The sequence below is a fragment of the Cupressus sempervirens genome, chromosome 5, assembly GCF_028749045.1.
Source record: "Cupressus sempervirens isolate cs-2001-9-10 chromosome 5, ASM2874904v1, whole genome shotgun sequence".
Lineage (NCBI taxonomy): Eukaryota > Viridiplantae > Streptophyta > Pinopsida > Cupressales > Cupressaceae > Cupressus > Cupressus sempervirens.
In genome coordinates this window covers 271251319-271277630 of record NC_143122.1, presented here as the reverse complement: position 1 = coordinate 271277630, position 26312 = coordinate 271251319, and the positions used below count along the sequence as shown (strand labels likewise).

Sequence of the window (26312 nt, the reverse complement as noted above, 5' to 3'; positions counted from 1 at the left end):
TTTATTTTATAATTATGTTGTTTTTAATTTTTAATTTTGGCGCATGCAATTTCCACTAAGAAATTTATTGTTAAGCCCTAATAACCTTGCCATGGTGACTTTTAGGTCAAACCTGTCATTCATGATGAATGAATCATATGATTATCCCATTTCGATGACCTCGTTTCGTAATGCTTCCCCTCTCTTTTCAGTCTTCATCCTGTAAACATTTTTATACAACATTCTTGCCAAAACATCAGTTCAAGATTCATAATTTGTTAAGCAACACCTTCAAGTGATCATTAGGAAATTTCATTGTACAATGGCTAAAATTAACTAATTCCATTTCACATGAACACAATGACTAGATTTAATTGATAATCAAATCGATGCAATGGCTATAATAAACTGATTCAATTTCACATGAACATGAAGAATAAATAACGACTATAACTAACATGTTATAACAACAGCTATAATAAACTAACTGGATTTCACATGAACATGAAAAAAAATTAATTTGGTTCAATGGCTATAAACAGCTTAAAAATTTTAGGGCAAAAATTGGGATGCAACATACCCCCCCCTTAGGTTTTTCATCGTCCACGATGAAATAATATCAAATTGTATTTAAGGATTAAAATAAAAGAAATGAAATATTCAGTTTCCAGTTTCTGTAAATAGATAGGGATATTTCTAAAAAATATCATGATAATCTTCCCATGTAGTACTATCTTCTGAATACTGGTCCCATTGGACCTTGCACTGAGTTACCTCTTGATTTCGTAAGCGCAGCTTACGTACCTCGAGTATTTTGAGTGGTTTTACCTCTACCACCCTTGGCTCTCGCACCTACAACAATTTCCAATCGATCATGTGCTCATGATGACCAACAAACTTCTTAAGGTAAGACACATGGAAGACGTTATGCATCCTGGCAAGGGTTGGAGGTAAAGCAATCTTGTAGGCCACTGGGTTAACAACCTTCAAAACTTCAAAAGGTCCTACATATCTGGGGGCCAATTTAGCATTCTTGCCAAACTTAATAGTACTCTTCTGAGGCTTGACTCTCAATAACACCTTGTCCCCCACTAAGAACTCTCTAGGTGTTCTTTTTGCATCAGCATAACTTTTTTGCCTGTTGTTTGCTTCTTTCAATCTCTGGCGGATCTAAAGTACTTGTTCTTCCATCTCTTGTAGCATTTTTGGCCCAACAATGACCCTGTCCTCTAATCGATTCCAACTTATTGGGGTTCTGCATTTACGGCCATACAAGGCTTCAAAGGGAGCCATTTTGATCGAAGACTGGTATGAGTTATTATATGCAAATTCAACCAAAGGTAAGTATGTTTCCCATTGATTCTGTGGATCCATGCAATAAACCCTTAGAAGGTCCTTTAGTACCTAATTCACTCGCTTTGTTTGATCGTCTATCTCAGGATGATAAGCTGAACTTATATTCAATTTAGTGCCCAAGGCTGAAAATAATGTTTGCCAGAATCTATAAGTTATCCTTGTATCTTGATCTGAAATAATTTTCTATGGAACCCCATGTAATTTGAATATTTTTTTTATGAATTTATGGGCTATCGCAGGTGCTCCATCGGATAAATTCCCTGGAATAAAATGTGCAACCTTAGTCAATCTATCAACCACGACCAAAATAGTGTTATGTCGATTCCTGGTCATAGGCAACCCCTGTACAAAGTCCATGGATATTACTTGCCACTTCCATTCAAGTACATCATTTGGGTGCAACAATCCTGTTGGGTATCTATGTTCCGCTTTCACTCTCTGACATTCTAAACAACTTGCCACAAATTCAATTATCTCTCTTTTCATTCCCTTCCAAAAGTATAAGGGTTTTATGTCAGATAACATTTTTGTTACCCCCGAATGTCCTGAATATGAGGCTGAATGATACTCTCCTAAAATTAATCTTCGCAGCTTAGGATGAGTAGGTACATAAATTCTGTGGTGATATCACTACAATCCATCATCTTCTAAATTAAAATTTGAATATTTGGGGTCTTGTGGATCTCTAATAAGTGCCATCCTAATTTCTTCATAAAATTTGTCATGCTCTAAATGTTGTAAGATTTGATCCCTCAATTGAAATTTTACCTTAGTCATTACTAAAATATGTCTTCTTCGACTTAAAGCATCAGCCACCTTATTCTCTTTCCTCTTAATGTAGCTTATATCAAACTCATAATCTGCCAAAAATTCTAACCATCTCCTCTATCTTGCATTCAAATTTGGCTGAGTGAAAATATATTTTAAGCTTTGATGATCGGATTGGAGCTCAAAGGGTTTTCCAATTAGATAATGTCTCCACATTTGTAAAGCATGCACTATGGCTGCTAATTCCAGGTCATGAGGTGTATAATTTTGCTCGTAATTCTTCAACTTCCTAGACTCATAGGGAATGACTTGTTCTTCTTGCATTAACACGCCCCCTAATCCTTCACCTGAAGCATCAGTGATTACCACAAATGGTTTCTGCGGATCAAGTACACTTAAAATGGGTGCAGTAGTTAGTTTTTCTTTTAGAAACTCAAAAGCTGATTGACATTTTTCTGTCCAAACAAATTTCTTCCCCTTTCTCTGAAGTGATGTGATTGGATAAGCTATTCTTGAGAAGTTCTTGACAAATTTCCTGTAAAATCTAGCTAACCACATGAAACTCCTGACTTCATATACGTTTCTAGGTATGGGCCATTCCTTAATTGCTTTAATCTTAGATGGATCTACTGCTATGCCTTGCACTGAAATTATATGCCCTAGGTACTGTATTTGTTTCTGATAAAAGGCACACTTCATTAATTTCTCGTATAACTTATGTTCTCTAAGTCTTTGTAATACTATCTCTAAATGTCTTTGATGTTCTTCATTTTTAGAATATATAAGAATATCATCTATAAATACCAACACAAATTTGTCCAAACAATCGTGAAATACACTATTCATTAGGTTCATGAAGGCTGCAGGGGCATTAGTTAACCCAAATGGTAGCACCGTGAACTCATAATGTCCATACCTAGTTTTGAAAGCAGTTTTGTATGTCTTCTTCCTTAATTCGCAATTGATGGTAACCTAATCTTAAGTCAATTTTTGAAAACATAGTCGCACCCTTCATTTGATCGAAGAGATCATCTATCCTGGGTAATGGATATCGATTTTTGATGGTGACTTTATTAAGCATTCTGTAGTCTATGCACAGCCTCATGGTTCCATCCTTCTTTCTTACAAATAACACAGGGGCTCCCCATGGTGAGACGCTAGGTCAAATCATCTTCTTGTCCAGCGTATCCTGCAATTGAATTTGCAATTCCATTAGCTCTGTGGTGGTCATCCTATATGGGGCTCTGGATACAGGTTTTGCTCCTGGTATTAAGTCTATAGTAAAATCAAATTTTCGGGAAGGGGGTAAACTAGGGAGTTCCTCAGGAAATACATCTTGATAATTCTTCAAATAGGGATATTTTTCTTTGAATGATTCTTTTAGATTTTGCTTAACTTCTCCATCTTCATAGATATAATCATCCCCATATGTGGTTTCTCTTGTATCTTCAACCTTTACTGTGAAAATTTCACAGCCTTTCCTTCCATATCTCTTAAGTTGGATTGCTGAAATCTGTTGGGCTCTAATTTCATGTTTGATCCCTGAAATACTTGTGGGTCTATCTCTATCATCCACACAATTGACGGTTTTGGCAAGGCAATCTACCTTAGCCTTATGTTCACTAAGCCAGTTTATTCGAATGATAATGTCATAAGATCCTAATGGAGCTACATATAAATTCAGTTCTGTAGAGAAGTTTGGAAAATTAACCTGAGCTTCAAATAGGCATTGCTCTACCTTGGCCCTTGATTGGTTTGCATATTCAACCATCCATGGTTTTTCCATAAAACCAGTTCTTTTTGGAAATCTACTTAACAATCTAGGTGAAATAAAACATTCAGTTGCTCTGGTAGCAATGAGTATAGTCACGGGGTTTCCATAAATCTTACCTGGTGTTTTGATAGGACCTATCTATTGCTCCACCTATCTGTTATCCAAGGCTGCGTGAATTCTTTGTTGAAAAGCCTGCTGTTGTTGTGGCAAAGGTAAGCGTTGTGGCTGATTGAGATTAGGGCACTGTCTTCTGTAGTGGTTCCCTTTGCAAATATAACAACCCCCTGATGGTCCTCTTCCTTCATTATTCCTGTCACTTTTGCCCGCATGAAAATTTCCTTGAATGTTTTTGGTTCCGCTGCTTTTGTTTTCAGATTTATTGTTCTTAAAGTCCCTAAATTGTTTCCTTGGTGGTCTAGATTCAGCACCTTCTGAGTTCCAATTGGTCTTTCTTTTTCTATTCCGAATAGAATCATCCTTTTTAACCTTATGTTCTTGTTGAACAGCTTTTTCCAAGGCTTCTTCCATGGTTCGCGGTGCAAGGACATCTACAGCTCCCCCTATTCTATTATTCAGTCCCATAATAAACTTTCTTTCCTTTAGGTTGGTGTCTTGTTGATAGGGTGGTACATATTTAAGCAAACTCGTAAATTTCTCCCGGCATTTATGAACTGACAAATCCTCTTGTTTCAAATTATGAAATTCCATGAGTTTTTGGTCATAGAAAGTTTGAGGCAGCCACTGTGTTCTAAATATGTCTACAAACTTTTTCCATGTAATGTCAGTAGATCTAATGTTTAGTTCCACCTTGGTGTTTCCCCACCAAGTTGCTGCTTCTCCAGTGAATTGATATATGCCCCAAATTGCTTTTGAGGTTTTTGAAAAGTTTCGGATTTCGAAGTATTGTTCCATCTCTATCAGCCATGCCTTGGCTTTTTCTCCTGACTCAGTACTAGAGAACTTAGGGGGTTTAATTTTCTTAATATCTACTGATAAGTCAGCCGCAATTTCTTTTTTCTTTTGTTTATCAACTTGTTTTGGGGAGGAGGTTTTATTATGGCTTGAGACTTCTGTCTCGGCTCTGGGTGGGTCTTGCATTTCCTTACGATGTTGCCCCATCTGGACTGCCATCTCGCTCATTCTCCTCTCCATAGTTTCTAGTTTTAGTTGTGTTTCTTGTAGAATTTGAAGTAGTAATTCGTTAGAGGATTGATGATTCTCACAAACTATCTCTCGATTTTCTGTATTCTCATTGTTACTCATGTTGTATTTCAAGTCTTTCACCTGCTAGTTTACATAGTTAAATTTATAGTTTTAGTTTTTCATTGCTCAAATTTTTTTTATCATTTATATTGTTCAAAATTTCTCATTATTTGCCAATAACAAGATTTATTTTCATTGCTTAACTAAGCAAATTTTGATTTACAAGATTATATCCATTGCTCAACAAAGCAAAATTTCATTTCCGTTGCTCAACAAAGCAATCTTTATTTACAAGGCTAGATTCATTGCTCAACAAAACAAAATTTTCATTTCCACTGCTCAACAAAGCAATCTTTATTTACAAAGCTAGATTCATTGCTCAACAAAGCAAAATTTTCATTTCCATTGCTCAACAAAGCAATCTTTATTTACAAAATTCCTCTATTGAGTTAGTTTTACATCCATAGAATATTTATTTATTTATTTTTGTTTTACAGCTTCTGGTTCTGCCTGGTACATGTCTCGTACCATCCACGATCTATGAAAATGGAGGAGGGGATTGCTCTGCCGAGCGTTCCAGTCTTGAATTAGTTTATTCTTGTATGCTGCCTTCTTGGCAGGGGTCCATCGAATCTTCTCCTTCTTCATTCGTAGAATGGCTTGGCTCAATGTCTCATCATCTTGAGGCTCGGTATAGCAAGAATAATCGTACTTAGTCATATTCTTGATGAGGTAAGGAAAAATAGGATGTCGTGTTTTCTTGCGAGGTGTTCTATGTACTAGCATCCTGTATTCATTTTTTTTTTTCAATTTTATTAGATTTTAGGAAAGTGATGTGCCCTAGGTTCAGTGTTGAACCCATCGCTCTAATACCATATGTAACAGCTGGGTTTTTTTCTAACTAATTTCATCATTAAACTAACTGATTTATATTTCATATTCACATGACATAGAATTCAAAAATAGTTTAAAAACTGAAATTAAGTCTACATTGCTTTTCTATTCGAACAAGTTTAACAATAACTATTAATTGATATAATCAGCTGAAAATAAATCTAAAACTAATTATAGATTACTAAAAATGAAAATTCAATTAATATGCTCATGAACAACTAACTAGATTTTTAGATAATATCTAACCTTTTAGTAAAAGAAACTTACAGCTTGAAAAGAAAATTACTAAACTTTTAGGTAAGAAAGAACATATTGCTTTTAGTTGAGAATCTTTCTAATTGGTTGTCCAAGCGCTGACTTTGGTGAGAGGTGAAGCATTATCATAGGCTTAACCTCCCAACCATGGACTTTTTTACTTATCCCCACAAGTTCTAAATTAATAGAACGACCCTCCCTACCCCGAGGTCGGCATGGGACATTCATTGATCCAGCCATCGGAGTAATTAGGTGGGTTGAGGTCCCAATAGCTATTTGGAAGAATAACTGAAGCATTAGGACAACAACACGATCAATTTGCTGTGGCAAGTATGCCTTTTTACCACCCTGGCCAAGGATTTCAAGATGTGGGTTTATAACCCGATCTACACCACTCAAGCTTGACAACTAATTTCAAAAGTGGATTTTGCATGAACTAATTTCATTAGTTTTTATTTATATAAAAATGGTTACTGATTTCATTCATGTGTTTTTTTTACAGGTTCATCTACACCTCCTCACCATAATCAGGCCATCAGGCCAGTGACTCTTTGGTGCCTGAACATTTGTCTTTATTTGCATATCCTACACCTTCATCACCTCATTCTGGCATTAGCCGGGTGATATCCTTGGTGTTCTTATTACTAATTATCAGCTATTGAATCATATCTTTCAGAGAGTAATAGTATAGTTTTTCAAATGAAGAATCTTTAGGCATTACTCATAAAGATTGGTAAATTTAATTGTATTATGCTCCTACAAGATATTCGACTGAATGGAATTACTTTGATAGATGACTAAACTTAATTAAAGTACTTGCTCGTTTTCAATTTCATGTAAGTGTAAATTCAGACTTTTTAAAGATGGTACTTTCCATTGAGGACGACATGATTATCACATAGCATGGAAAAAGGTTAAATTAAGAACTGATTTCGACTCATAGCTTGGAAAAGATTTTATCAAAGTCGATTCATTACAAAACATGGAAAGAATAGAAGTCGACTCAGCACTTTGTATGGAAAGATTTTAATAAAGTCAATTCATTACATAGCATGAAAGAGTAAAAAGCCGACTCTGCACTTTGCATGGAAAGATTTAAAAATAGACTCAATTGTGCAAGGTATAAGGGAAAAGAAGAATTTGAGAAACACCATCTTACGTGACACACACTTGTTCTGCAGTTGTTTTTGCTGTGACTGACCCAATGCTTGCTTCCTAGACTTCCACGGCTGTGTCACTGATTTTGGAATGCAAAACGATAATTTCTGAGTGCTATAGGCACCGTATCAAGCAAGGAAACTCGATGAAAAACTTGCAAAGAAATGAAAGATTTTAATAAAGTCGATTCATTACATAGCATGAAAGAGTGAAAAGCCGACTCTGCACTTTGCATGGAAAGATTTAAAAATAGATAGGTGTGCAAGGTATAAGGGAAAAGAAGAATTTGAGAAACAACATCTTATGTGACACACACTTGTTCTGCAGTTGTTTTTGCTATGATTGACCCAACACCTCCTTCCTAGACTTCCATGGCTGTGTCACTAATTTTGGAATGCAAAACGATAATTTCTAAGTGTTGTAGGCACCGTATCAAGCAAGGAAACTCAATGAAAAACTTGCAATGAAATGAAATCGGATGACGGGAAGAATGGTATCTCAGAACATGACAAAGCTCTCATAAATAAATTACAAGCCGACCTTACGGCTTCCTTGCCATTACAAGAATTCATTCGAATTCTTTTGTCATTCAGTTTGAAAAGATGAAATATGAAAAGAGGGAAAAATTGAAACAAAAAAGAAGATGAAAAGTTTATTATTTAACATTATTTTATCATCTTGGTTAAGTTATAAATACATATTTGCAAGGTGGCATTATTGGATTAATAATTCTAAATTAATGGTGCCACTTTTTATTTATTTATTTATGATTGTAATTCGAGAGAGTAAAATAATATTAAGTGATATTATTATTTAATAAATTTAATAAAGGTAAGAACTTTGTTTATTTTATAATTATGTTGTTTTTAATTTTTAATTTTAGCTCATGTGATTTCCACTAAGAAATTTATTGTCAAGCCCTAATAACCTTGCCATGGTGACTTTTAGGTCAACCCTGTCATTCATGATGATTGAATCATATGATCATCCCATTCCGATGACCTCGTTTCATAATGCTTCCCCTCTCTCTCCGGTCTTCATCCTTTAAACATTTTTATACAACATTCTTGCCAAAACATCAGTTCAAGATTCATAATTTGTTAAGCAAAACCTTCAAGTGATCGTTAGGAAATTTCATTGTACAACGGCTAAAATTAACTAATTTCATTTCACATGAACACGATGACTAGATTTAACTGATAATCAAATCGATGCAACGACTATAATAAACTGATTCAATTTCACATGAACATGAAGAATAAATAACGACTATAACTAACATGTTATAACAACGGCTATAATAAACTAACTGGATTTCACATGAACATGGAAAAAAATTAATTTGGTTCAATGGCTATAAACAGCTTAAAAATTTTAGGGCAAAAATTGGGATGCAACAGAGAGTGTGGCTGCTTGTATTCCTAATAAAATAGATCTTGACTAGAATATATTTCTTGATTGCCTACTATCCATAGAGGAAATTGATGCTGCTCTTCAATGCATGGGTCTAGAAAAAAGTCTAGGAATTGATGGTCTTCCTTAAGAATTCTACAAAACTTTTTGGCTTCATATTCGAGAGGATTTCTACAATGTCTACCTTTAGGGAGTTGAAAATGGATCATTAGAAGCGAGGATTAATCAAGGGCTGATTAAACTTATTCCCGAAGGCAAAGATGAAGACACAATGAATGAATGGCATTCTATTGCCCTTCTTAATACTTCTTATAAAATAATAGCAAAAGGTCTTGCTCTAAGTTGTCGGTTCAGATTCTGGTTCGGATGCGGGTTCGACATTCGGGTTCAACATTCGATCAAAAAAAATTTGTGCTGGGTTCGGGTTCATTTTGGGTTTGTCCGTACAAGATTTTTTAAAAAATAAAATAAAAAATATATATATAAAAATATGCTACAGTATACTAGTTCATACACCACTATGCTAATCTAAAGCAATTTAGCAAATTCAACCACCACATATATTAATGATTTGTTCGATTGGCATGACAAAATGTCAAAATATACCACCATAATACCATATGAATGTTTTAGTTCAAAACTTTAGTCTTTAAAACAACAATGTCAACATTACTGATCACTGAATCAGTAATCAGTAATCAGTCACAGACTCGTACATGATCAAATGACAAATATCAATGTATCATCAAAAATCATCAAAGAATTCATCATCATTAGGCAATTGCTGATTAGAAGCACAATTAGTGCCACTAGCATCAGCAGTCTCAACCATAGTCTCAGTTGTAGCCTCAAGATCGGCTCCATCACTACTATGCATCTCAGGAGCACCATCTTCAATCGCAAGTGCATCAAAGTAGACTTCCAACTCTGTGGCCTCTGGTTTGACATCCCATTATTTTGCATCCCCCCTTTTTGTACGTGTTCTCTTTTTGAGTTGTGAGCCTCAAGTTTGAATGCACAAACACCAAGTTATCTGCTTTCTTGGAGTTTAGTCAGTTGCGTTTTATCGAGTGGATGAAGGAGTATGTGCTCCAATTCCTCTTAGATGATGATGAAATAGCAACTATCAAGATTTGCAAATTTACCAACTATAAACTAGAAATTAGAGTTTTGAATATTTACCAACAAGAAATTAGTAATTAGAATGTTTAATATTAAAAAACTAACCTATGATAAAATTTTGATGGCAATGGACTGCAAGTGTTGGTAGTTTTGACCATGGAAGTACCACCATTTATGAGCATCAGCATTGTTCTTGTCTTCAAGAGCCTCAATACCACAATCATCGATGCTCGCAAAACTCATAAATTCAGACCTCATTGCATGTTGTAGGTGCTCAGGAAAGAGTCTTCGAAGGGCTGCCTTGTACCCTTGAGCAACTTCAGGATCTCTGTATGGGGGAATTCTAGTGGTACTCCCCTTGAGGACTGATTGGCTATAGAACCTGGGGCTCAATGCAAAGGCAAGTAGATGCAAAGGGGTAGTCATTTTGTTCCATCTCTCTGTCGTGATTAATTGTAGCTCCTTGAAGAACTTTTCATCAGGATCTTGCTTTTTCTCATTTATGACATTTCTAATGTCCTCAATCATGGAATCAATACCATCATATACCTCACCCAAGCAAGGCCTATCCATGTTAGTGTGTCGGATCATGCTCAATATAGGCTCGGTGATCTTTAGAAGGTACTCAGCACGATCCCACCAAGATTCATTTAGTATCAATCCCCTTATGGTAGTTGCTTTATCACTATTAGATTGCCTCCATACAGTCCAATTAGCACTAGTTACCATTCTAGTCAATGCATTTTTAACTTTGATAAGGCGCCTCAAAACAATGGTGTTGGAGGCAAAGCGGGTCTCAGCAACCTATTTTAAAATCAAAACATTAATAGATTAAAAATTTGAAAACATAGAAAACTTACTAAAGTGGTTAGATTTCTAAAATATGTTTAAATTTTAAACAATTCAACTTACCTTCAAGAGCTCCAATTTCAAGAATTGTCTGAATATGGCTTGCATCATATGGTGGTTTGTGACAAACATTTGGATCTCTTGTGCCTCTCCATACATTTTTTTTATCCACTCAACCTTAGTGCCAATTTTTTTCAGCATTAGGTTGAGTGAGTGCATCGCACAAGGTGTCCAAAAAATGTGTTCATACTGCTCCTCAACTTATAAGCTGGAAGCCCTACAATTCTTTGCATTGTCGGTTATTACTTGAACAACATTCTGAGGGCCAACTTGCTCGATCGCTTGGATGAGAATGTTTGCAATGAAAGGACCATCCTTTACCTCTCCTTCACAATCCACTGCTTTTAGAGACATTGCACGTCTTGTAGACATTGCAAGAACATTCACCAAAGGACGGCTACTTGCATCTTTCCATCCATCTGATACTATTGTCAATCCCGTTTCGACCCATGCATCCTTGATGGGCAACATGGCATTCTCTACATGGGCCACCTCATCATCCAATAAAGTGGTGCGTACCTTCTCATACCTAAGGCCCTTGAACTCGCTTGGAGCCACATTAATTGCCCTCACCATGTATTGCCAATACGGTGAGCGAACAACATTAAATGACAATCCATTTGCATAAACACATCTGGCTATGGCTTGATCAGCAATGTCTCTAGCTTCATTTTGGAAGGATGATTCCAAGGGTCCTACCACTGTATTACTTACAATCTGTTGTTGAGGATGCAAGAATGGATGGCCCTTGTTAGATTGTGGTGACTGATCAGGAAAATACTGTACACACTTCATAAATTCTTTGGGGTTCAAGGCATCGGCTCGAGAAAAAATTTTGGGGCTCTATTTTATCAGGTTTTTGGGCCGACATGTAATTATTAATTATAACCCTAAAGCGGTTAAAATACTTGTATAAAAGGGCTTAGGGTTAGGGATTGTTTCATAAGGTGTGATGCGAAATTGGTTCTTGCAGCGGTATTGAGCTACAAGGGATTACAGATTGTAATTAGGTTGTAATCACTAGATCATAAAAATATTGGACTTGCTCTTTGGTGGACGTAGCTCAGGGATTGGGTGAACCACGTTAAATCTTGGTGCCTTGTGTTTTTTTCTGTGTGATCTATTATTTTCTGTTATTGGTTATATTTGCATGTAATTTTTATTTTTGACCATGGTTTAATCCTAACAAGTGGTATCAGAGCCTAGTTTTTTTTCAGTTATCCTTTGCAAGAAAGTTTCACGGTTGAGTGGGAGTCTCATGGTTGAGTGGGAGCAATGGCAGATGAGGGTAAGTTGAGGGTTGATAGGTTTAATGGGCAGAACTTCCAGTTATGGAAGATGCAAATGGAAGATTATTTGTATCAGAAGGATTTATGGAAGCCGTTGGAAGGCAAAGCCAAGAATCAGGGATCTATGTCAAATGATGAATGGGATCTTTTGGACATAAAGGCACTTGGAAGCATTCGATTATGCTTGGCACCATCGGTGGCATTTAATATTATAAAAGCAAAGACGACAAAAGAATTGATGAAAGCCCTAGTGACATTGTATGAAAAGCCCTACGCTTCAAACAAGGTATTTCTCATGAAGCGTTTATTTAATATGAAAATGGCAGAAGGTGGATCTGTTACAGATCGTTTAAATGAGTTTAATATTATTACTAGTCAATTATCTTTTGTGGTTATCAATTTTGAAGAAGAAATTAGGGCTCTCTTGATTTTGTGTTCTTTCCCTCAAAGTTGGAATGGCTTGGTAATGGCTAAGAGTAATTATGTTTCTAGATCTAGTACCCTAAAATATGATGATGTGATCGGTGTTATTTTGAGTGAGGAAACTCGTAGGAAAACCTCAGGTGGGTCTACATCAGGAAGTGCTTTGAATGCACAAAGCAGGGGTAGAACGACTGAGAGAGGAACTAATTCTAGAAATTGTGGGAAATCAAGAGGAAAGTCAAAGGGGAGGAGGTCTCAATCGAGAGGACCGAATTATAGCTGGTATTGTGGGAAACTAGGGCACAAAAAGAAAGATTGCAAGAATCGAAAGAAAAATGAAGGAGATAAATCAGATGGAGACAAGGAGGCAAATGTGGTAAGTAACAAATCCGAAGAGGATGCTTTGTTTCTATCTTTAGAAAGTGTTGATGATTCATGGGTTTTAGATTCTGGTGCTTCAGTACATGCTACACCTCATAGAGGTTATTTTATTGATTATGTCTAAGGGGATTTTGGGCTTGTTTATTTTGAGGGATAATGAACCCTGTCAGATTGTTGGAAAGGGAAAAATTACGATTAAGTTGCAGAATGACAATTATTGGCTACTACATGAGGTAAGACATGTTCCAAGGCTGAGTAGGAATTTAATTTCAGCAGGGCAACTCGGTGATGAGGGTTGTGTAGTAACTTTTAATGATAAAAATTGGAAGGTTTCAAAAGGTTCCCTTGCAGTAGCAAAAGGTGTGAAAGTAGACATCTTATATTTTTGTATAGGTCATATTGTTCCTTCTACTTTAATTGTTTCAGAGAAAAATGAATGTTCAGGAACAATTGCTACAGTTGAGCAGGGAGAACAAATAGCTGCTGTAGATTCTAATACAGCATTATGGCACAACAAACTTGGGCACATGAGTGAGAAAAGTATGAAAATACTTCATTCAAAAAAAGTTTTACTAGGTCTGAAATGTGTCAATATGGATTTTTGTGAAAGTTGTGTATGGAAAATAAAAAAGAGTGAGTTTTGCAAAGATTGGGAAGGAAAATAAAAGGGAGAAATTAGAGCTTGTGCATACCGATGTATGGGGACCGGCTCAGGTATCTTCCCTTGGTAGCTCTCATTACTATGTTACATTTATTGATGATGCAACTAGAAAAGTATGGGTTTATTTCCTTAGACAGAAATCTGATGTATTTCAAACTTTTAAGAAATGGAAATGTTTAGTTGAGAATGAGACTGGTAAACAATTAAAATGTCTCAAATCTGATAATGGTGGTGAGTATTGTAGTCATGAATTTGAAAATTATTGCTCCACTAATGGTATTCGTAGACAAAAAACTGTTCCAAGGACTCCACAGGAAAATGGAATGGCTGAACGCATGAACGAGACTATAATGGAACGTGCAAGAAGCATGAGGTTGCATGCTGGGTTGCCCTTACACATGTGGGCGAAGGTTGTCAATATTGCTATATATTTGATTAATAGAGGTCCTTCTACTCCTTTGGGCTGTGGTATTCTAGAGGAGGCATGGACTGGTAAGAAGGTGAGTTATTCTTTTCTCAAAACTTCATAGTTACACCACCTTGAGGGACGGGGGGACGGCGAAACGGGGGGACAAGTTTCCGGGACGGGGGGACAGAGGGGCCTTAATTTGGGGACGGCGGGGGGACGGTGGGGGGATAGCGGCAGGGGACAAGAGGGGTGTATATATCTATGCATATGGTATTTAAAAATGTTAGTTATGAAAATATGTATTGCAATATAGGATGTAAAGATGTAAAAGAGTGAATACTTGAAACATTGCATTGAATTGGAACATCGAACATTAAACATAAATAGTTGAATTTGCAAATAGTGAATAGCAGGATGTCCCCCATCCTCGGTGGAGGTGGTGGAATCTAGTGGCACTGCTGGGGACGGGGAGACGGAGTCCCCAAGTCTCCGGTGCGTTGAAGTCTCCGAGACGTCGGGCAAAAAGGGGGGGGGACGCGTCCCCGTGTTACTATGCAAAACTTTCGGTTGTGAAGCATTTGCTCACATAGATTTTGAAAATAGAATCAAGCTAAAAACTAAGTCAAAGAAATGTTTATTTGTTGGATATGACATTAATGAATTTGGTTATAGGCTTTGGGATTTTGAAAATCATAAAATTGTAAGAAGCAGGGATGTTATATTCAATGAGAAAGTGTTGTACAAAGATCTGTTGCAACAACATGAGAAGAAAGAAGATGATTATGTAGTGTTGGATGATACTCCAAAAGTTGATGTTCCAGCCATTCTTCATGATGTGCAACAACCGCAACAACAATATCACACACACTAGTGAATGTTAGATGGTCAACAAAGCAAATTAGACCTCCACAAAGATTTTCTCCCTCTTTGTATTTTATTTTACTTACTGATGCTGGTGAACTTGAAAGTTATGATGAAGCTATACAGGTAGATACTAAGATTCAGTGGGAGTCTGCAATGAAAGATGAAATGGATTCTTTGCTGAAGAATAAGACGTGAGATTTTTGCAAATTGCCTGCAGGTAAAAAGGCTTTATAGAATAAGTGGGTTTATAGGTTAAAAGAAGATGATGGAGGTAAGAAAAGATTTAAAGCCAAGTTAGTTGTAAAAGGATTTGCACAGAAAAAGGGAATTGATTTTGATGAGATATTTTCTCCTGTTGTTAAAATGACTTCTATTCGTACTGTTTTAAGTCTAGTGGCTACTGAAGATTTGTATTTAGAGCAGTTGGATGTTAAAACAGCCTTCCTTCATGGTGATTTGGATGAAGAGATATGTATGGCTCAGCCATAGGGATTTGCGGTACCATTTAATTCGGTCAGTTTTGGAGGATGGACAGTTAAAGTTGGAGAAGATACATAACAATGACAATCCAACAGATATGTTGACAAAGGTAGTAACAAGGGAGAAGCTGAACTCCTCTTCAGCTTCAGTTGGTCTTCTAGACTGAATATGAATAAAAGAACAGTAGAGTCCAGGGTGGTTTGATCCAGTGGTAGCCCCAAGTGGTAGCGGTATTGCTACAAGATTAGTCTCCAAGTGGGAGATTGTTATTTAGTGTGGAGCCTGATTAGTCCCCAAGTGGGAGATTGTTAGATTGTGGTGACTGATCAGGAAAGTGCTGTACATACTTCATAAATTTTTTGAGCTCTATTTTATTAGGATTTTGGGCCGACATGTAATTATTAATTATAACCCTAAAGCAGTTAAAATACTTGTATAAAAGGGCTTAGGGTTAGGGATTGTTTCATAAGGTGTGATGCGAAATTGGTTCTTGCGGCGGTATTGAGCTGTAAGGGATTAAGGATTGTAATCAGGTTGTAATCACTGGATCATAAAAATATTAGACTTGCTATTTGGTGGACGTAGCCCAGGGATTGGGTGAACCACATTAAATTTTGGTGCCTTGTGTTCTTTTCTGTGTGATCTATTATTTTCTGTTATTGATTATATTTGCATGTAATTGTTATTTCTGTCCATAGTTTAATCCTAACAGCCTTCTACAGGTGGCTCATTAGGAGTGGTAGTTGAAGATATAGATGATGTTTTTCCTCTCTTTAGAGGCCTACCACTTTCCAACAGATGTGAAGCATTTGCCCTCCCAGCAGCTTCCTCTGCTCGCTTCTGCTCTTGAATATATTTATTTACGATGTGATTTGGAAGAAAGGTTTCAGGTAGCACTCCATTTACTCTTAGCTTCCCAGTGCAAAATTTCATGCCTTTTTGAGGAATAAAGCACAAGTGTGCTTTTACTCTATTGTAAGAGCTGCTAAATTCCTCCTTGCAGTGGCTACAAATCCACACATAACCTCCTCCACCCGCCAATGGTCGAATCATCTGAACACGTTTCCAAAGTGGGGAACATCTGTCGACTTTGAACTCGGGGTTATTGGCTACAAATGCACTTGCAGCCATGATAGAATCTACAAATAAATAAAACAAGTTACAACAATGAGAAGATGTAATAATCTCTGTTGGAAATGAAACAATAATCGAATATCAGGCTGGTGGAATTTTGTCAAACACTTACAGTGTAACCAAAGTCTTCAAACAAACACAATGCAATAACAAGATCTTTTATTGAATCTTAATCTAATACCAAGAATGTTTACTATAGCATTAATAGTGATGATTCCACAATTCAGAATTAGAAGAAATAATATTAGACTTCAATTAATGGACTATATCCAGATTTAGAATTAATAGCTCTTGAACTATAGTTCGGAAGAATGCAATATAGTTTAACATAACATCAGATATATGCAAATATGCTGAGATAAGAATGCGGATAGATACAGATCGTACCCCTGATGTATGCCAAAAAGTTCACTATTGCTGTAGGAACTCGTGTCACCTATTCTTCAGCATCTTCTAGTCAATCAACTTCCCTTTTATTCATTTATACTTCCTACGAATTGGGGAACACTTGCCTGATGATGGAGAACGATATCTCACTACATTACGGCCCACTGCTGAAGATGTGAGACCACTATACGACTGCCGCGTGAAACACAAACTGCATGAAACACAAATTGCTATGCGTAGAAATTGTGAAACACAAACTGCTGCTGCGTATATGGGAATAGTTATGCGTGAAACACAAACTGCCATGTCTACAAAATGCTATGCGTGTGCTGTGAACAAAAAATTGCCGCCGTCTACCACACTAAAAAGAAAAACCATAAATGTGAAAGCAAAACATTGTCTTATACGTGATTTTAGGTTTTATGTTTCAATGTTTCATAATGTCAAAGGTCAAAAAGATGACGTGGCTCATAAATTCATCCACATTCGCTACGCATTCATCCTGGGTTCCGTCGACGTCAGAGACATTTGCCCCAGATTCCAATGCATTTGCCCAGGGTTCGAAAAAGCAAATTCACAGGGAATTTCAACGACATCAGATGAATTCGCATAGAATTTGAGTGAATCGGATGTTGAATTCCCAGGTTTCTGAACGAATTTGGTAACTTAGGTCTTGCATGAAGAATTAAATATATATTTGAAAAGATTGTTCTACCAGAGAAAACAAGCTTCTTGTGAGGAAGATTTATATCCTTGACGATTTGGTCCTTGCCTGGGAAACTGCTGAATGGCCCCAACAAACTGCTTAGGACACTCTTATAATTAAGATTGATTTTGATAAAGCCTATGATCACACACGCTGGCCTTTCATCCTTAATATGCTTAAATGGCTAGGATTTGGACCTAAAATATGTAAACAAATCAATATGCTATTCCATGATGCTTCTGCTATTGTCAATGGTATGCTCTCTACCATCTCCCTTGCAAAAGTCCATCGGAAAAGTCTCTCCCCTTCCACCCTTTCTTTATGCTCTTGCAGCTGATGCTTTTGGATATTTTCTTCATCACACTCTTTACAATAAAATTATTAATGGCATTTCATTGCCTCACAATGCAACAACACTTAATTCTCATTTTGCAGATGATAGTATGTCGTTCAGACAAAATTTGGTAGAGGAAGTGACTAATGTTTTGGATCTTTTCTGCACTATTTCAAGGTCCAAGCTAGCCATGCATAAAATTGAATTCATCATGATCCGTGTTGCATCCCAAATTTTGGCCTAAGTTTTAAATTGATCATAGCCGTTGGTTTAACGAATTATTCTTTCCTAATCATGTGAAAGTGAAACAAGTTAGTTAATGATAGACATTGTATCAATTTATTTCTTTCCTGATTGTGATTTATTTCTTTCTTGATCGTGAAGTGAGTTAGTTAATTATATACATTGTACCAACTGATAATGAGTTATTTCATTCATGATCATGTGAAATGGGTTAGTTATTATAGACATTGATGAAATCTATAACTGTCATTAGATGATCAACAATTATTTGATTGGAATTAACGATTAATATATCTTTGAATTGATGTCTTGGTGAGAATGTTTTGCTTGGCTGATTGCAGGAAGAAGACTGAAGAGAGGGGAAGCGTCGCTAAATGGGATCATTAGAAGGGGATGGTCAATTGGTCCAGTCATTAGGATCAACAGGTATGACCTAAGATTCCCTTGGAAAGGATACGAAGACTTGACAACATGTTGCATTATGGGACTGCATGAGCTATTAGAAAACCAATATAATAAAAACTTAAACAATCTAAATTAAAAATATAAAATTCATACCTTTGAAGATTTATTATTGGAATTTCTTATTTAATCATTATTTTACACCCTCAAAATACGAACACATGTATATAAAAATGAAGTGACACCAATAAATTATAAGTTTATAATCTAATGATGTCAATTCACCAATACGTACACATGAACGTTTATAAGAATGCATAATAATAATAAAATAAATATTAAAAACTCTTCAACTTCTTATTCTTTCCCTCTTTATTTCTTTCTCTTAAAAATTTGATTTGTGAGGCATTTGAGTGGCCTTCTTGATAACTGAAGGTAGTTGAAGAGCCAAGCCAACCATTTAATAGAATCTTGTTGATCGTATTTGAGATAACTTTTTCCTATCGGCAATCCCATAACTCTTCTTGGTACTGCATTGCTTTCACCCTTACATCCGTTTGTTGCTCAGTTAGCCGGTTAAATATCAGAATGATCTTAGGTACAAATCTTACCATTCCGTTCTAGGTTCTTTCTATCTTTTCTCTCATACATCCGACAAGAAGTACCGAGCAAAGGAAATGAGGAAGTTCATCCTTTCCGGCCGCGGGAGGAAGGAAGAACTTGCTTTAGGTCACGTGAGTTATGCTAAGTCCATAACGTAGACTGTCTGCTCTATCTTCCTTTCTATCCGCATTGTTACATCAAGTTTGTGATAAGTTATTGCGCCTCTTCCGTAATGATGATATTACTGCAGTCGGAATTGAATAGTGGTCTGAATACAATATGTTAAAACATAGTTTCTTTAGACGAAACCATCATAAGGAACTGATATCATGTCCCTTGTTTTACTATCAAAGAATCATGAGATTGTCTCGGTTTTGTTATATGGAGGATGGAAAAACTATAACAAAGTTCATGAGTCAAGATCCTGTCCATAATATCCATAATATTATATTTTCTTCCATGCATTTAATAGAAGAATAAATGATGTCATAATGATCAAACACCGAGGAAATTCACCGGCAAGGATGCCATTAAAGGTGAAGAGGTGTAAATAAGAGGAAATGGATATAATTTCTCGAGCACCTAGGATTCACCGGCCAGGAGCCATGAATGGTGAAGAGGTGAAGATAACTTGGAAGAATAAAAAATGAAATCAGTTAACCAAATAATGGAAAAATTACATAATAGCTCATGCATGTCCTGATAATGAAATATGATGTCAAGTCGAGTGGTGGAGATCGGGTTTATGAACCCAACTTGAAATCCTTGGCCAGGGTAGATATAGGAAGATGTGCCGATTATGAGATCTTTTTGTTTGTCCAGATGCTGATGGCGCACTCAAACCACCAGATAACTCGGATGGTTGGACTTAAGAACATCCCAAGCCCGATCCTGAGTTAGGGAGGACCAATCTATTAAGTTAGGATGTGTGGGGATAAGTATGATCCGCAGTTGGGAGGTTAAGCCTATGTCAATGCTTCTCCTCTCACCAATGCCGAGGCTTGAACAACAAGACAAAGGGAATTCTCCATCATGTCTATATATTCTTTTGCACTTTTACTTTTGGAATCATGGAAGCATAAATAGATAGTGTAGAATAAATGCATGAATATGTTAGAAGTTTAAAATGGTAGTTGCTACTTTATTTTTCAGTTGAACATGTTAGATTGATTTAAATAATATCAAAGTAATCAATTATTTATTTCCTTTACATTCGTTGAATTTAAAATGCAATTAGATTAGGTAGAAGTTACTTCTTTCTAGTTTTAATTAGTTAATTGGAAATCATTGTCATGTGAATGGGATTAGTTGATAATTAAATACTGTTTTAAATTGGTTAGGAAAATTCGTATGTTACAACCCGCCCAAACCCTCACCCACCTTGGACTCCTAGTCAATGGCATGAGGTTAAACGTGGCACCATCACTAGATATCTTGCCATTCCCTTTGGCATTGGGGTTTCACTTAAAGAGATGTGGTCTTGGTTCATGCATAAAATAAAAAATCAAATTTCTAAATTGGACCAATAAGTTCCTCTCCATGGCTGGTAGAATCCAAGTCACTAACAAGATCTTGTTAGCCAGTCATGTTTACATTTCATCTTGTTGGCTGCCCTCTAAAACCTATTACATTCAGTTGACTCACCTTATTAGAAGGTTTCTTAGGAATAAATGGGGAAACACCAAAGGTTTGCCAATAACTTCCTAGATGCATTGCATCCAGCCAAGGGACAAAGGAGGTTTGGGAATTATTGATTCATACACGCAAGGCATTTGTCTCAACACAAAATGGATTATGGGAGCCTTAGATGGAGATGCACCTTGAAAACATTTAGTTGAACACCGTATTCAAACAAAAACTGTCGAGCAATCATGGAATTTGGTTAGTTGGAAAGATAAATTCCTTTTGGCTCCCAAATTTTAGAACCCATGGTTCAGCTTCCTTTAATTCAATTTGGAGAGCCTAGCAGATTACTTCAAGGAAATAAAGTTGGTATGCTTAGACCTTAAGTCATGGTTTGAGTTTTGCTTTGTCCTCCATTTGGTGGAATCAGCTGGTCTAGGAAAAAAATCGCCCTTTCGCTAACTTAAAATATCTCAAGGGAAGCCACCTGTTTAAACTATATCTGTGTTTCGTGACTTATGGGACCCCTTGAGGTTTGACTGGAAATCATGGGATCAAATCAAATCACACTTCAACCTGTCCTTAGTTTATAAAAGGCCAATCCTTAAAATCCTACAACATGTGAGACCTGAGTTGTGGTGCCTTATGTTCACTCTTTGTCATGATAATTTTCTTAAGGACAGGAGATGGCCCAGTAATCCTACTTTTGAGAGTTTCCCACTCAGATCTATGTATAAATAGCTGCTTCCTTCCATTCAGCTTTCCCACTAACTCAACATCAAGTGGCATTATAAACTCAGAAGATCATCATGGAATAAGTTAAGTGCACTCATCTGGAAGTCTAAAACTGATGCTCAAGCTCAGTTGCTAGTATGGGAAATTCTCCATGTCAAAATTCAAATTGGTGACAGACTCTTATTTATCAGTCCTCCTCCAAGCTGCCCCTTCTGCCTTAAAAGAGAGACTATCAAGTATATAATTTGGTTCCGCCCTCATGCCCAACGGTTCCTCTTTTCCACTTTTCTGGCTTTATTCCTTCAAGCTTGGTCCTGGAAAAATGCCTCGCTTGGTCTTTCATCGGCCACTAGTAATATCATGCAATCCTTAAGGCACATTTATCCTTAAAAATATTTGGCGAATCAGGTGTAGGGCTGTCTTTTCACACACTTTCTACCCTTCTCAGGCTGAGTTCTTGATGATTGCTTCAGATTTCTCTCCTCTGCTCCTTACTCTAAAAGCTACTCTCCAGACCAATGTCGGGCTTAGAAAGTCACTTGAAGATCTACACTATGAGCTCTATGTGCTTGAAGAAAAGTATAAAGTGCAGGAAACTCAAGCTGTCATCAGGTAACTCATGTTCGTTGAAGGAGGCTGCTATGTCTCTCCAGAAGACTCTTGTTGAACTGATATGTGTTATGGTTCTTTCATCCCGGAATACAAGCACCTTTGTTGCAGCATTGCTACATCTTTCGATATTTATGATTGCTGATACTTCGAAGGAATCACCCAGTATCGTGAAGGAGGTTTGGAAACAGCTTCACCATTCATTTACTGTTGTTTCTATACTGCTGTCAACTGGGACAGTCATTTGCTATATTAGCAATAATGCTGTTATGCCAGACAGCATTGTATCTATTGTCATATATTTGTTAAAAAGTTAATTTCTGTTAATAAAAATGATTCTTTCAATAAAGAGTGTCAAATCTTGACCACATAAAATCTCCCATAAACACTACTTGTTCAAAGACACTGAGAATAAAAAGAAAAACTAGTCCCCTCTATTCTATTTAGAAAGAAACTATATAAATGTCTATGAATGCATTAAAAAAAGTGGGGCTCAAGATTAGAAAAGATGTAATACAAGAATGCTAAGAAGTTCGACAATTAAAGATTTATTAATGCAATCAGATTTCCACAATCCATGATTTATAATGTTGATTTTCTGGAATAGATTGTGTAGAGATTTTTCATCAACGTTTCGAATCACACTACGTGATCCATCATCAGGAAGAGAGAGCAAGAGATGTCAAATTATGTAAGAAGCAGATTTGGCATGGGTCATAATTTAAGGAGACCAAGAAGAGAGGGACTGCACACACCCCAACGCAAGTCAAAAGAAGTCAAAATAAAAGATAAAAACACACAAAAACAAGCATGGGGGAGACAAAACCACCCCAGACATAAAGAGAAAGCACCACGAGAGACCATTATAAATGATTTGAAGCGTACATGTTTAGCTTCAAATCATTTATAATGGTCTCTCGTGGTGCTTTCTCTTTATGTCTGGGGTGGTTTTGTCTCCCCCATGCTTGTTTTTGTGTGTTTTTATCTTTTATTTTGACTTCTTTTGACTTGCGTTGGGGTGTGTGCAGTCCCTCTCTTCTTGGTCTCCTTAAATTATGACCCTATGCCAAATCTGCTTCTTACATAATTTGACATCTCTTGCTCTCTCTTCCTGATGATGGATCACGTAGTGTGATTCGAAACGTTGATGAAAAATCTCTACACAATCTATTCCAGAAAATCAACATTATAAATTAAAGATTTAGCTAGCTAAGAAACTTAATAGAGAAATGCTAGAAAAAAATGTTCCAATTTTTTTAAGAAGCCTGTTATTTCCTTTCTTTTTCTTAAACTCTTGCCGAAGTATTGGGGCTCAAATATAAGATGTACACGTCTCCCAAAGCAAAAGAAATTGAAGGTTTTAAATGTAGAATATCATGTATGCCAACTTTGTGTAGGTTGTGTCAAAAGTCATAAATTGAAATAAATAAACACACCAATGATTAGGGAAAAGTACGTTGGAGCAGCTAGTGAAACTATCCAGTTGTTATCTTCGAGTAAACTTAAGTTTTTAATGATACATAATTTTCAAACATATTATTCACATATCAATGGAAAAAATAACAGGGCACTTTTTTCCCCTTTTTTAACTTTTGATGGTGGAGATTGTTTTAATGATAATTAACATATTTTCTGTACTGTATTGTTTAGACGCAAGAAGTTGCACGGGCTTTTGGAGCTGCTTGCACACCAGACTTTTTCATATTCAAGAAGGTATTAAGTAGAATTACTGTAGACTTAAAATAGTTCATGTATCCAAGAGCTTATGTATTGAATGTTACGGAAGCCTTTATTTCATTCAATAATAAATATAAAATGCTGGTGACTTGGTTGAACAGGATGGAAGAAGACCATTTGAGCTTGCTTATCATGGACAATTTGATGATTCTCGACCTAATAACAATAGACCCATTACAGGACGGTATGGGCTCTTAACTCTTATGATCAATATCCTCAAAATAGGTATTTGTATGAAATTTCATATGCTACTGATTTTTTCAATGTATTATTTTGTAGAGATATAAGAATAGCTTTGGATTGTGTGCTAAGTGGTCGACCCATAAGTATTCCACAAAAACCAAGGTATATACTTAAAGCTTGCAATTTGAAAATCAAAGTCATGATTTATATCACAAGTCCATCTAAGCATATTTTATTTTGTTGGGTTTTAAGTATTGGATGCAGCATCAAGTGGCACCCCAGTAGCACGGCATAGTCTTTGTTGGAGGTTGGATTAGTTCTTGGTTAATTGTAATAAAAAATTGGTATATTAGCCGATTCACAAAGCTAGACGTTGGGAAGTAATTCTTTTATTTTGTTGAGAAACATGAGTTGGGGCTCAATTACTAGAGTAATGAACATTGAGGAGTAATTTTTTTGGTCACATTTAATGTTGCTATGTTGTATTGTAAATTGGTTGAAATTTCTAGGGCCTTTTTTGGTTGTAAATTATATAAAAATGTCACAATATGCAAGAGAATTGATTTCTATGTTTATAGGAAAAATGGATTTTGATATATGGGTATCAATATTTCACAATCAAATTTTTATTTAGATAAGTTCTTATGGATAACATTGGATTTAGATATTCCGATTTACAAGTTTTATTTGTTTGAGTTCACAATATCCAAGGAATTGAACATATTATTTCACTAATTCAAATAGTCCTTTACTTTTACAAAAGACACCACTATCTTAATATCTATCAAATACTTTAAGAAGGAAAGAGGAAAGATTGAAAATGTTTTTTGAGAGGAGATAATTGTTAATAAATTGGGTAGAACATTGTACAATGTTGATACTTCCAAATACCTCATGTTAGTATTAAGGGATCAAAAATCTTAATAACACCACATAAAAAGTATTCATTAAACAAAGATATCCACAAAGTTGATACAAAGATTCTGGTATCGCAAGAACCCAACTTGGATCAAAATTGTAATAGGGATTAGTACCCACAAATTGTGTGCTCTTTTGAAGTACACCATATTGGGAGCTTAACCCTATTAGGAGTTACAAAGACATTTTTAGGCACCACCTTGTTAGGGGACTTCCACTAGCCCTGTTAGGAGCTTTACCATGTTAGGGGTTGTTTTGTTAAAGGACTTTAAACTTTAGTTGAAGTGTCACACTGTTAAAGGATTTACAACAAAGGACCTGCTAGAATCCACTCGATTAAGGGATTTCACTATCCTAATTGTTAGGGAACAACATAGAATGATCTATGTAAGAATACTACCTTTGTCTGATCAAATCCACTAAAGCTCAAACTCATTTCTAAACACTCCTTACTTCTTCCTAGCTGGATCACACCTTGCACTTCTTCAACACACTTGCACAACCACAATCAATAACTCAAAACTACACTTGCTCAACCATAATAAAAAACACAAGTTGTTCATTCTTCTATTGTATATACTTGTTTTTCCAAGTCAACTACCTTAACCAAACCTTAAATGTGTTACTGATACGAAATTAAAATATCCTTCTTACACGATCACAACATTTCATAAAATTTTGTGTTAGAGGTCAAACACATTTTGACTAATCACTTGCTTCCTCTAGAATCTTCTTTATACATTGTCTTGAGAAATGTGATACCAGATTATCACCTTCAATTGTTCATCCACATTATTGAATTACTAGTGACTCACCCAAAGTCACTACAACCTTGTCACCTGTCACTAATTCCTTGTTAACTAATTTTTACTCAAGAACTCATTCTTCTTTAACTTGTTCATCAAAATTATCATTGCTTCACTAGTCACCTTTTCATCCTGGAATTGCTTTACCTATCATGATATTGAGTTGCTATCACAAACACATCATCTTCACTGATTACTAAACATCATCCTATGATCGCTTCACTCTATTCAACATGGATTTGACAAACCAATCAAATCACCTATCTTTTATCACTAACTATTTTAGTAGTTGCAATGTGAATTCATCGATCATCTTACTCACTTCAACAACAATGGTCACCATATGCCCTTTAAGAGACATCCCCAATGCTCTCTTAATATGATCACACCCTTTGAACCTTACTGCAACACTTTGCTTATCACAATTATGCTCAACAACATTCTAGGAACACAAGGTCAATAGTTGACATCAATAACTAACACAATAACTAATCATCATGCAATCAAATATGTATCATGACATAACTATTATCAATAGTGATCACAACATTAGC

At 36.1% G+C, this 26312-nt stretch overlaps 1 protein-coding gene across 1 annotated transcript in view; it reads left to right on the top strand.

The window, feature by feature from the left end:
• LOC149555612 (uncharacterized) overlaps positions 1-24630 on the top strand; it is a 63052-nt gene extending 38422 nt beyond the window's left edge. Inside the window, exons 6-9 of the mRNA XM_089829730.1 lie at positions 23765-23827; positions 23953-24035; positions 24131-24196; positions 24287-24630. Of these exons, the coding sequence (XP_089685856.1) occupies positions 23765-23827; positions 23953-24035; positions 24131-24196; positions 24287-24329 (255 nt within the window). The 3' untranslated portion in view covers positions 24330-24630. The remainder of the gene's footprint in view (positions 1-23764; positions 23828-23952; positions 24036-24130; positions 24197-24286) is intronic.
• Positions 24631-26312: the final 1682 nt, after the last annotated feature.